The sequence below is a fragment of the Amphiprion ocellaris genome, chromosome 3 (genome assembly GCF_022539595.1).
Source record: "Amphiprion ocellaris isolate individual 3 ecotype Okinawa chromosome 3, ASM2253959v1, whole genome shotgun sequence".
NCBI lineage: Eukaryota > Metazoa > Chordata > Actinopteri > Pomacentridae > Amphiprion > Amphiprion ocellaris.
In genome coordinates, this window is record NC_072768.1 from 40097983 (window position 1) to 40111594 (window position 13612).

Below are 13612 nucleotides of genomic sequence, written 5' to 3' on the forward strand. Positions count from 1 at the left end.
ACAACTGAAATATGATTGGATAAAAACTAACATAAACACCACAGCCCATTCAGATTCTTCCATTCCTAAACCCTCAACTTTAACTTGCGGAACTGATGCTCTGTCGCTGAGTTTACTGAAGGTTAAATGTCGTCACGTGTCCTCAGAGTTCCTGCAAACGAGGGTCAACAAACTCCGGTTGAACTGTTTGTACCAAAACCACAAACCAGATGTGAACAAATCCACTCGGCGGGGTTAAGAACATTTATTGCATCTGTTATTGCAGATCCTCCTCAGCACACTTCATAAAACAGCATTGATTTCTCACAGAAAGACAATAAAAAGTTTCATCTCCAGTCGTATAGAGAAGCAGAGAGCTCATTTACAGAGTTTAAAACTATTATTCCCCGTTAATAAACTCAAAGATCAGGAGAATCTGGAAGAACAAAATCACGTCTGTTTAAGATAAAATGAGATAAAAACAGGAGAAATAATTCACTTCATTATTCCACATTTAATTAATAATCTGGAATGAAGCATCAACTAAATATTAAAGCAGCTTCTAAAAGCAAAATAAACTGGCCTTAAATCATTTATAAGCTTTAAATATTTCACACTTGACCTGAAACTTAAATAACTCAGAGCCTTTTCTTTAAAACGATAAATGAAGCCCTCTGTGTTGCTTGCATAAGATTAGCCTGACAGTTAGCCTGACACTTTACCAGTTAGCCTGGCAGTTAGCCAGTTAGCCTGACAATTAGCCTGTCAATAAGCCTGACAGTTAGCCTGACAGTTAACCAGTTAGTCTGACAATTAGCTTCACAGTTAGCCTGACAGTTAACCAGTTAGCCTGGCAGGTTAGCCTGGAAGATAGCCTGACAGTTAGCCTGACAGGTAACCAGTTAGCCTGGCTGGTAACTAGTTAGTCTGACAATTAGCCTCACAGTTAGCCTGGCAGTTAGCCAGACAATTAACCAGTTAGCCAGGCAGTTAACCAGTTGGCATAAGATAAATGCTGTAAAGTGCTTCGTGAACACACAATATATTTACAAAACTTTACACCTTCGCTGCTTTTTTACAGCTAATTTGGCAGAATGAGTTGGGTTTGGTCACAATCTGAGTTCAAGAAAAACTAAAATTCAACTAAAACAGGAGAAAAGTCACACCAGAGGTTTGACAGTATTTCAGATTCTGTGAATGTCTGCCAAAGAAGCAAACAGAGGCCAAAAAAAATCTGATTTTCTTCTGTTAATTTTAGATGCTTTTGTATGATTTCAATGTCTAAAGGTGTCTAAAAACACCCCAACCAAATTTAGAGTTAAAATGATCTTTTTTTGACTGCATGTAGAGAAACCTCACGCTGACCTGCTGGAAATAATGAAGATTCTGATATTTTGGTGACTTAAGTTCAGTTTTTCCACAATCAGACACTCAGATTCTGATGTTTTTGGCCTTTATTCGCTTCTGAGGTTGGTGTGAAAGTCATAAACAACCTCACAGGAGTTTTATTTCTCCCTCTGCTGCCACCTGCTGGATAAAACAAGAGTCTCAGAAGGTCCGGAGGTGAAGATTAAAACCAGCAGGTGGAGAAAGAAGTGAAACTTGCAGCTCAGATCCTGGAGTCGTTGGTAAAATGTGGTTCTTGTTCTTCCTGTTGCTGGTGTTTGTTTGTTTCTCACTAAAGGAGATAAAGCGAGTCCGTCAGTTGGCCTGAGGAACCTCCGGGATGAGGGAGGAGAAGAAGGTTTTGAAGAAGATCCAGGCCGTCCACATGACCGAGACCCGGTGAGGAGGAACCAGAACTGCCGTCATCGGACCAGAACCGTCAGAACCTTCAGCTGCAGCTTCGCCTCCCTAAAAACACGTTTAGACAAGAGTCACTCCATTAAAAAACCAACCACAACCTCCTCAGAACATCTGGTTCTTCATCTCCAGCAACTTTATCAATGACCAGAGTTCTACCAGGTCCTTGAAGTTCATAGAGGAGAACGTCCCCTGGAGAAAGTTCTAGAGTAGACCTACCGACAGCTGTCTACTCTAGAACTTTCCTCAATAGGTAGGTATAATCTAGAACTTTCGTCAAGAGGTAGGTCTACTCTAGAACTTCCCATGGAGAAAGTTCTAGAGTAGACCTACCGACAACTGTCCAGTTGTCCACAATATTCTCAAGATGAAGGTAGAACTCTTATTATTAAATAACTGCTATCAGATCCAGGTTCCTTTAAAGGGCCACTGACTAACTAGATGGAAATGAAGACACCAAACGATTAAAATAAGCTTTAAAACAGGTTTTCTCACTGGATTCTGGTTCTGGTTCTGCTGGTTGTGCAGGACCTCAGGGGGCTGCTGGAGGTTCGGTTCTTGAACTCGTCTTCTGAAGGGAAACCGGCCGACGGTGTGCCTGTGGAGGACAAGAGAGTTTTAATAAATAGATTTAACTTCTGGCACCAACAATTATTTAGAACAGAAATTAGTCTAAAACCAGTAAAATCAACTGTTCACAATTGTTTCTGCCACTCAGGAAACAACTAATTTCCACAACAGGAAATTAGTTAAAAATATCTCAGATGTGTAAAGTACCAGGTATGAAGTACCAGGTATGAGGTATCAGGTATGAGGTACCAGGTATATGAGGTATGAGGTCTACGAGGTACCAGGTACCAGGTATGAGTCAAGAGGTACCAGGTATATGAGGTATGAGGTGTACAAGGTACCAGGTATGAGGTACCAGCTATAACGTCTATGAGGTACCAGGTATGAGGTAAGAGGTCTATGAGGTACCAGGTATGAGGCCTATGAGGTACCAGGTATATGAGGTATGAGGTGTACGAGGTACCAGGTATGAGGTACAAGCTATAAGGTCTATGAGGTACCAGGTATGAGGTAAGAGGTACCAGGTATGAGGTCTGCGAGGTACCTGGTACCAGGTATGAGGTACCAGGTATATGAGGTATGAGGTGTACGAGGTACCAGGTATGAGGTACCAGCTATAAGGTCTACGAGGTACCAGGTATTAGGTCTGCGAGGTACCTGGTATCAGGTACCAGGTATATGAGGTATGAGGTGTACGAGGTACCAGGTATGAGGTACCAGCTATAAGGTCTATGAGGTACCAGGTATTAGGTCTGCGAGGTACCTGGTATTAGGTATGAGGTACCAGGTATATGACGTATGAGGTGTACGAGGTACCAAGTATGAGGTACCAGCTATAAGGTCTATGAGGTACCAGGTATGAGGTAAGAGGTACCAGGTATGAGGTCTGCGAGGTACCTGGTATCAGGTATGAGGTACCAGCTATAAGGTCTATGAGGTACCAGGTATGAGGTAAGAGGTACCAGGTATGAGGTCTGCGAGGTACCTGGTATCAGGTATGAGGTACCAGGTATATGAGGTATGAGGTCTATGAGGTACTAGGTATCAGAAGTATCAGGTGAACTTACAGGTACATGAGCAGAAGAGTACTCATCACCAGCAGGAAGCGACTGAGGTTGGAGTTGAAGTAAACGATCATCAGCAGGACGCCGAACCGAGCCGCCGAGTACATCCAGTCCAGCCAATCACGTTCCACTTCCTCCTCGTCCTCCATCACCGGACCGCCCTGAGCGTTCATCCGCAGGTTCTGATTGGCCTCCCCGGGGTTCAGGAAGGCGCCGTCCTGGGCCGGGTTCTGATTGGCTGGCAGGTTGTCGATGGGGTTCTGGTTGGCCAAGGGGGCGGGGACTGGCAATTGGTGGGCAGGGACTGGAGGGTACTGACCAGTGGTGGGGGCTGGAGTGGAGGGGGCGGAGCCTGCTGCTGCCAGAGCTGCATGACTGATGGGGGAGAATCACTGTTAGGATCATCACAGGAACTCAATCAGGACTCCATATACCAGATACCAGGTACCAGGTACCAGGTACCAGACATCAGGTACCCGATACCACGTACCATTTTGGGACAATTTAGTGTAATTTTGGAGTTTGAGACAGTTTGAGACATTTTTGACAAATAGTGAAACATTTGGGATGATTTTTGTGTAATTTTAGCCAAGTTTCATGTAATTTGACCCATTTTTTTCTGGTACAGTTCTGGTAAAAACTGACACCAGTTTTTACATCCATCCAGGTGTCTCAGTCTAAACACTGAATCTGGTTTCTGTTCAGTTTCTCTGTAACCAATTTGTCAGACTTGGTTGATTTTAGATGAAACAGCCCACTAAAGGGTCCATTCTTCAACACATGTAGTACTACTTACTACTGCATGTAGTAAAACTTACTACCGCATGTAGTACTACTTACTACTGCATGTAGTAAAACTTACTACCGCATGTAGTACTACTTACTACTGCATGTAGTAAAACTTACTACCGCATGTAGTACTACTTACTACTGCATGTAGTAAAACTTACTGCCGCATGTAGTACTACTTACTACTGCATGTAGTAAAACTTAATACCGCATGTAGTACTACTTACTACTGCATGTAGTAAAACTTAATACCGCATGTAGTACTACTTACTACCGCATGTAGTAAAACTTAATACCGCATGTAGTACTATTTACTACCACATGTAGTAAAACTTACTACCGCATGTAGTACTACTTACTACTGAATGTAGTAAAACTTACTACCGCATGTAGTAAAACTTACTACCGCATGTAGTACTACTTACTACTGCATGTAGTAAAACTTACTACCGCATGTAGTAAAACTTACTACCGCATGTAGTACTACTTACTACTGCATGTAGTAAAACTTACTACCGCATGTAGTAAAACTTACTACCGCATGTAGTACTACTTACTACTGCATGTAGTAAAACTTACTACCGCATGTAGTAAAACTTACTACCGCATGTAGTACTACTTACTACTGCATGTAGTAAAACTTACTACTGCATGTAGTAAAACTTACTACCGCATGTAGTAAAACTTACTACCGCATGTAGTACTACTTACTACTGCATGCAGTAAAACTTACTACCGCATGTAGTAAAACTTACTACCGCATGTAGTACTACTTACTACTGCATGTAGTAAAACTTACTACCACATGTAGTACTACTTACTACTGCATGTAGTACTACTTACTACCGCATGTAGTACTACTTACTACTGCATGTAGTAAAACTTACTACTGCATGTAGTACTACTTACTACCGCATGTAGTAAAACTTACTACCGCATGTAGTAAAACTTACTACCGCATGTAGTAAAACTTACTACCGCATGTAGTACTACTTACTACCGCATGTAGTAAAACTTACTACCGCATGTAGTACTACTTACTACTGCATGTAGTACTACTTACTACTGCATGTAGTACTACTTACTACTGCATGTAGTAAAACTTACTACTGCATGTAGTACTACTTACTACTGCATGTAGTACTATTTACTACCGCATGTAGTAAAACTTACTACCGCATGTAGTACTACTTACTACCGCATGTAGTAAAACTTACTACCGCATGTAGTAAAACTTACTACCGCACGTAGTAAAACTTACTACCGCACGTAGTAAAACTTACTACCGCACGTAGTACTACTTACTACCGCACGTAGTACTACTTACTACCGCACGTAGTACTACTTACTACCGCACGTAGTAAAACTTACTACCGCACGTAGTACTACTTACTACCGCACGTAGTAAAACTTACTACCGCACGTAGTACTACTTACTACCGCATGTAGTAAAACTTACTACCGCACGTAGTACTACTTACTACCGCACGTAGTAAAACTTACTACCGCACGTAGTACTACTTACTACCGCATGTAGTAAAACTTACTACCGCACGTAGTAAAACTTACTACCGCACGTAGTACTACTTACTACCGCACGTAGTACTACTTACTACCGCACGTAGTACTACTTACTACCGCACGTAGTAAAACTTACTACCGCACGTAGTAAAACTTACTACCGCACGTAGTACTACTTACTACCGCACGTAGTACTACTTACTACCGCACGTAGTAAAACTTACTACCGCACGTAGTAAAATTTACTACCGCACGTAGTACTACTTACTACCGCACGTAGTACTACTTACTACCGCACGTAGTACTACTTACTACCGCACGTAGTACTACTTACTACCGCACGTAGTAAAACTTACTACCGCACGTAGTACTACTTACTACCGCACGTAGTAAAACTTACTACCGCACGTAGTAAAACTTACTACCGCACGTAGTACTACTTACTACCGCACGTAGTACTACTTACTACCGCACGTAGTACTACTTACTACCGCACGTAGTACTACTTACTACTGCATGTAGTACTGCTGGGCGTAGACGTGCTGGAGCCACAGCAGCTGCTGAGGACTGTACAGGGAGACTGAGGGGAACGTTGGCTGGTTGATCTGTGGAGCTTCAGGTCTGCAGAGGAACATCAGAGGAACCATCAACATGCTGACAGGAGCCTTAAAGTTTACCCAGAATGCACTCTGCTGAATGGCCAGACCTTCTACATGGAACGTACCCTGCAGCAGGAGTCTGTGCTGGAGATGAAGAGGTGTTCCTCCTCTGCCTCAGCTCAGGTGAAGCTGCTGGAGGAGCTGTGGAGCTCTGAGGAGAACATCAGACAGATCTGTTAAATCAGCCTTAAGATGATGTGAAACTGATCACAACTTTCTTCAGCTGCACGTCTCATCCTGAAACTGAAACTGAAGCAGAACCGTGACGAGAGGAAGAGCATCTGTTTATCAGAGAACATGTGATGTTCTGAAAGTCCAAACTGCTGAACCCAAACCTGAAACCAGAAGTTTAGAAGGAACTGGAATAACAGAAACACACAGCTGCTCAGAGGGGAAACCAAAACCAACCGCATTTCAAAATAAAAGCAGCAGAGTTTCACTGGAATCTCTGGTTTTAATTCAGGAGCAGCGGTTGAATACAAACATCAGGAACTTTATTTATACAGCACACTGATGCTAACACAGTAAATACGAATGAAACGGTACAATAAGAAGGAGACATGAAATGATGAAATAAATGAGTTTGTTTCATTCAATCAGAACCTAAAGAACAGATGGTTATTTGAAGACTTTTAACACAAACTCTGACATAAAACTAAAAATCTTTTCCTTTCTAACCGAACACAGAGCAGGTTATGTGGTCTAGAAAACATGGACAGGTCTCTCTTGAGAATGACACTCAGTGTCTCAATGAGACTACCTGTATAAATAAAGGCTAAATAAAAATAAATAAATAAATAAATTCAGTAAATCTGATTATTTCTCACCAGAGTTTTACCTCCTGGACTTCCTGCAGGAGGATTTCTGACGGAACAAACCAGGTGAAGAGTCGGAACCGAGTCCGTCTGAAACAGGAGAAAAAGCACAACATCAAGACCAAAGGAATGCAGTAAACAACAAGTAAACAACAGGTAAACAACAGGTAAACAACAGGTAAAACCTGAGGTAAACAACAAGCAAAACCTGAAGTAAACAAGTAAAACCTGAGGTAAACAACAGGTAAAACCTGAGGTAAACAAGTAAACCCTGAAGTAAACAACAAGTAAAACCTGAGGTAAACAAGTAAAACCTGAAGTAAACAACAAGTAAAACTTGAGGTAAACAACAGGTAAACAACACGTAAAACCTGAGGTAAACAACAAGTAAACCCTGAGGTAAACAACAAGTAGAACCTGAAGTAAACAACCAACCAACAACGGTAAACTTTACGGTTTATTTTGTGTCATTTTCAACAGTATTCAGAGTAACTTGGGGGAATTTTCATGTTTTAAACTATTTGTGAGTCATTCTAGACTTATTTTGGACATTTTTGGTATAAGTCTGGACAACTTTCATGTATGAAAAACACATTTAAGCTGAATTTGACCATTGAACTGGATCGTAGCTGGATCACCAGGTAAACATGCTCCTGATGTTTGGTCTGTGAAGGAAACTCTGCTGCAGGTCGACCGACTTCCTCTGATTATTTGGTAGTAAAATCAGTTGTGAAGCTGCTCTCTGGTCCTCAGATCGAAGATACCCGGAAATAAAACCCCAAAACTTTTGGTTTTGTGTCTTTTAGTGTCATTGCTGTGTTATTTTAGCATCATTTTGTCATTTTTGTGTTATTATAGCATTGTTTTGTGTCTTTCTGTCATTTTTTTAGTTACTTACGCATCTTTTGTGTCATTATTGCATTATTTTAGCATTGTTCTGTAATTTTTGTGTTATTTTAGCATTGTTTTGTGTCTTTTTGCATCATTTTTGTGTTATTTTAGCATTGTTTTGTAATTTTTGTTATTTTAGCATCCTTCTGTCATTATTTAAGTTATTTTAGCATCCTTTTGTATCTTTTTGTATTATTTTTTATTTTATTTAAGCCTTGTTTTGTCTTTTTTTTGTTATTTTACTATTATTTCGTGTCTGTTTGTGTCATTTTTTTTAGTTATTTTAACATTGTTTAGTTATTTTGGTATTATTTTAGCCTCTTTTTGTGTCATTTTGTGTTCTTTTAGCATTGTTTTGTAATTTCTGTGGTGTTTTAGTATTCTTTTGTGTCATTTTTGTGTTATTTTAACATCTTTTTGTCATTTTTGCTTCAAATTTGCCATCCTTTAGTATAATTTTTGTGTCACTTTGTGCCATTTTTTTTAGTTATTTAAGCATCTTTTTGTGTCATTTTTATGTTTCTTTTTGCATTTATGTTGTTTTTAATGTAGTTTCAGATCATTTACTAGGATCAGACCAATTTAATACTTTTATAATATTATTGTTTTTCTTCTTATTTTTACTGGTGTACAAGTGAAGTTAATAATATTTTACAGCAGTAAGGGTCGACTGACTCCTCCTCAGAATCTGTAAACTATTATTAGTTTTCTGTCAGTATTTTTACTATTTTACTGTTTTTATTTCCATCCTGACGACCTGATCTAGTACTAATGTGTTCATTTTTATTTATTTATACACTTTTCTACTGATATTTCCTCATTATTTTCTCCATCTGTTGATGAAACATTACAAATTCTTCCACTGAGGGGTTCATAAAGGATGATGGGATCCTAAGTTTTATTGATTATTGGATCTACTGGATGAACTTTCCAGAACTTTCTGACGCTGCCGTCGGATGTAAACTGATCTGATTCCTCTTTTCTTTGTCTTCTTCAGCAACATGAGCTTCAGCTGGGATTCAGGAATAAAACCGGAAAGAAAATCGGTGAAATATTAAACCGGCTGCTTCTACAGAGCATGAAAAGCTTCTGGCCGGTTACTATCTGATGATGTGAGGGAAAGAAAACCAGGAGGAACGAAGCTTCTGTCGGTCTGCAGCTGAACCACACTTAAGAAGCTGTTAAAAAACTCTGCCTTCCAGTTCTGCACGACGTTTATGTTGAAGATGTGGACGGTTTAAACGCTCTAGATTCAGTTCCTCACCTGTCTGAAGAGGTGTCTGAGCTGCAGGTGATCAGGAAGCAGTTTTCCAGCGTAGATCAGCCTCTGGTCGCTCACAGCCTGAAGGAAGCAACAAGTTCAGGTCAAATAAAACCTTTAAACAGAAATCACATTTAATCTATGGTGACTTCAGATCTGAAATCCTCTTTACGGTCATTTTTTGTCTCTTTGTGGTCATTGTTTGTCTTTATATGGTAATTTTTCATCTCTCTGAGGTCATTTTTTGTCTCTTTACGGTCATTTTTTGTCTATTTACAGTCATTTTATGTCTCTTTGTGGTCAATTTTGTCTTTTTGTGGTCATTTTGTGTCTCTTTACAGTTATTTTCTGTCTCTTTGTGGTTGTTTGTTGTATCTTTGTGGTCGTTTTGTGTCTCTTTATGGTCACTTTGTGTCTCTTTGTGGTTGTTCTTTGTGTCTCTATGGTCATTTTGTTTCTCTTTACATCATTTTCTGACTTAGTACAGCTTCTGACTGGAAAACGAATATAATTTATCATCATTAATCTGCATTTTACTTTTGTTTTTTATGTTAAACTTGAGTTTATGACTCTGTCTGCAAAACTGGAGACAGTTTTTAGTGAAGGTGCATCAATTAATCAAACAGTCAATTAAACTGAATTGAAAGTAAACTTTATTTAAACACTGTTTATGAACCAGAAATATGTGAAATGAACCATTTTATATATTTATTAAACTTATTAAGCCGAGCAGAAGAAGTTTTACACAGAAAAAAACACTTTTAACAGTTCTTTTTAATAGATTTTTTAACTTTAAAATGGGTCGGTTTGAGCGGCTACTTAACAGGAGCGTGACAGCAGAAAAATTCCTTGAATCTTTTCTCGACTTTAGTCTTTATTTTTCTCCACCTGGTGCTTCCTGGACGTCCTGTATCTAAAGGTTAGCAAGTTTCTGTGTAAATATCTTCAGTTATCTCCACGTGAATTCCACATCTAAACTTCTAGCTGTCAGATAAGAAATGTTGTTTAATGCCATCACCTTTTATCAGCAGAAACACCTGCTGCTGCTTCCACTGATCAGTAATCATTCATTGTTTTTCCACTTTCACCTGAACACACCTGGAGTTACACTCAGGCTGTTACATAAAGCTTTTCATTCAGAGGATCGACGTGAATCTGAACTAAACTGAGACTGAATCCAACCTGGAGTCGTTTAACTCTCAGTTATTAACTTCCTGTTATGTATCCGCTCAAACAGACACATTTTTAAAGTCAAAACATCTAAAAAAAAAAACCCTCTTAAACATCTTTTTTCTGTTCGAAACTTCTTCTGCTCGGCCTAAAAAGTTTAATCAACATATAAAATGGTTCATTTCACAGATTTCTGGTTCATAAACAGCATTTAAATAAATTTACTTTCAATACAAATCCTCATTTTAAACACTATTTTGAGTAACTTTTGTGTTATTTTAGTATTCTTGTGTGTTTTTTGAGTTATTTAAGCAAAATTTTGTGTCTTTTTGTATTATTTTTATTCTATTTAAGCATTGTTTTGTCATTTTTGTATTATTTTTAGTATTCTTTTGTGTCTTTGTGTGCTATTTTTTAGTAATTTAAAAACATCTTTTGTGTAATTGCTGCTATTTTAGCATCATTTTGTCATTTTTGTGTCTTTGTGTTGTTTTAGTATTCTTTTGTGTCTTCCTGTGTCATTTTTTCGCTATTCAAACACCTTTTTGTATAATTTTTGTTATTTTAGCATTGTTTTGTCATTTTTGTGTTATTTTAATGTTCTTTTGTGTCTTTTTGTGTCATTTTTGTGTTATTTTAGCATTATTGTCATTTTTATGTTTTTCGAAACAAATCCTCATTTGTCTTGATTTAAAATCAGCAGCAGTGAACAGAAGATGTGTTCATTTATCATTTATCAGCTCCATAAGAGGGGAAATAACACACAGATTATTGCAGAAGTAGACATGATTCCTACTTTCCTTTAAATTAGTATCCATTGGAACGGTTTAATTTATGTAACAGGTAAACTCAGACTATTTTAAGAGAAATAAACATTAAGATTAATTCAATTCTACAATAATAACATAAAAACTTACTGTCCCTTTCCCTTCAGGTAACACATGCTGTGGACTTTTTAGCCTTTATAACAGTAATATTCAGACTGTTTTAAGGAAATAATTCACAGATGAATGTAGATTTAGTTGTATCTTTAGCTTTCCTTTGAGCTAACACCTGTTGTAGACAGTTTATTATTCTGAAACTCTTAAGTTCCGGCTGTTTTAAGGGAAATAAAGTAATAAAATAACCCAAGTTTGAAGCCACGGTGTCTCTTCTATCATCTGAGCAGCTTTTGGGTTAAAAAAAAATAAATAAAAAAAATCGCAGAAACCCACCAGAACCAGAGAAGTGGCAGCCAGCTGTTAGTAGTTGTTAGCATCTGTTAGCATCTATTAGCCGCTAACAGCCACTAATAGCTGCTAAAATAACAAAAATAACACAAAAGGACACAAAAGAACACTAAAATAACACTAAAATTACCAAATAATAATAAAGTAACACAAAAACAACAAAACGATAATCAAATAAAAATACAAAAAGACATAAAAGAATACTAAAATAACACAAAAATGACACAAAAGAATACTAAAATAATACAAAAATGTCAAAACGATGCTTGAGTAAAATAAAAATAATACAAAAAGACATAAAAGAATACTAAAATAACACAAAATGATGCTAAAATAACAAAAAAATTACCCAAAAAAGTGTTTAAATAATTTTAAAAATGACACGCAAAGACACTAAAGAATACTAAAATAACACAAAAACGACAAAACGATACTTAAATAAAATAAAAATAATACAGAAAGACACAAAATGATGCTAAAATAACCCAAAAATTACTCAAAATCACACAAACGAATACTACAATAACGCAAGAATGACAAAATAATGCTAAAATAACACAAAAATAGCCGCTAATATTAGCATGTTAGCCGCTAATAGCATCTCTCACCACATTCCTCCACAGCCTGAAGCTAACCAGGCTAACCGGATAAACTTCTCACCCCGGTAAAACTCACCGGTTTGCTCGGATACACGGCGGACAGATGCTCTTTCAGCTCCCTGACGGTCCAGTCGAGGCGGACCCCGTCCACAGTCCGGTCCTCCTGGGTCTGGTTCGGGGTTTTTACCAGAAGACTCGTCGTCTGTCGGTCAGCTTCTGCCGGATCCATGTCCACAGAGCGGCTGCTTCCGTCTACAGTCTGGACTCTAACCCGGCAGGACGAAGTAAAAGCGGCTGAGTGTGTGAGGAGACTCGTGGAGAAGCTGCTCCGGTGCTCCAGTATTCCGGTGCTCCGGTAAACTTGATCACCGACTGACGGACCGAGGGAACAACATCCCGGACTTTACGGTTATTTCCAAACACTGTGGCCGCTCCCGATTGGCTGCCGGAGGCTCGTGCTCAGACGTGGAGGCTCGCTGAAACGTTGCCTGAGTGAACATGCGCAGTGAGGAACAACACGTCAAAGATCGTTGATATTGGACACGGAGCTCACTTTGACGCCATTTTAACAACTTCACCAAAATACATAATTTTTTACTCATGACTGTGTGTTTAACTGTCTAAAGGTCGCTTATGAGATTTATAGTTTAGATTTTCTTTTCTGTCGTCATTTTAAAAATATCTGAATTCATTTGGTCATTAAAATTAGTTAAAAACAAAATAAACAAGATGTTCAGAAAGGTAACTTTAACAGTGGAAACCTTTAAAACTGATGTTTTATAATATAATATAATATAATATAATATAATATAATATAATATAATATAATATAATATAATATAATATAATATAATATAATATAATATAATATAACATAATATAATATAATATAACATATTATAACATAATATAAAAAATATAAAATAAAATAAACTAAAATAATATAATATAATATAATATAACAATGGGTAATTGGGCAAATTAACAAATTAAGCGACTTCAGATCGGTAAATAATTACATTTCCTTAAAATCAGTTCCTATTAATAGCGATTTATTGTGTCTGGGTATTTATTAGAGTGTAAATTATCTCAAATCAACATTTCTATAAAATATTTTCTTTATCATTTGTGTGTGAAAATGTTAATTGATCTGAGACGATTTTGCTTGTTTTTTGGGAAAAAAAATCCCGAATATGTCTTGCTGAGATTATTTCACCAGTAAATCCGTGAACGTGGATTTTAATTAGAAGTAAAATGAGATT

The 13612-nt window shown here is 37.8% G+C and overlaps 1 protein-coding gene across 1 annotated transcript; it reads right to left on the reverse strand.

Annotated features, from left to right (window-relative positions):
* Positions 1-225: 225 nt before the first annotated feature.
* On the reverse strand, positions 226-12789 carry herpud1 (homocysteine-inducible, endoplasmic reticulum stress-inducible, ubiquitin-like domain member 1). The gene is made up of 8 exons (XM_023270929.3): positions 12427-12789; positions 9356-9433; positions 7213-7290; positions 6451-6536; positions 6237-6347; positions 3420-3791; positions 2278-2380; positions 226-1833 (listed from the first exon to the last, which is right to left on the reverse strand). The coding sequence occupies exons 1-8, from the start codon at positions 12577-12579 to the stop codon at positions 1681-1683; spliced, it is 1134 nt and encodes a 377-aa protein (XP_023126697.1). The 5' UTR covers positions 12580-12789; the 3' UTR covers positions 226-1680.
* Positions 12790-13612: the final 823 nt, after the last annotated feature.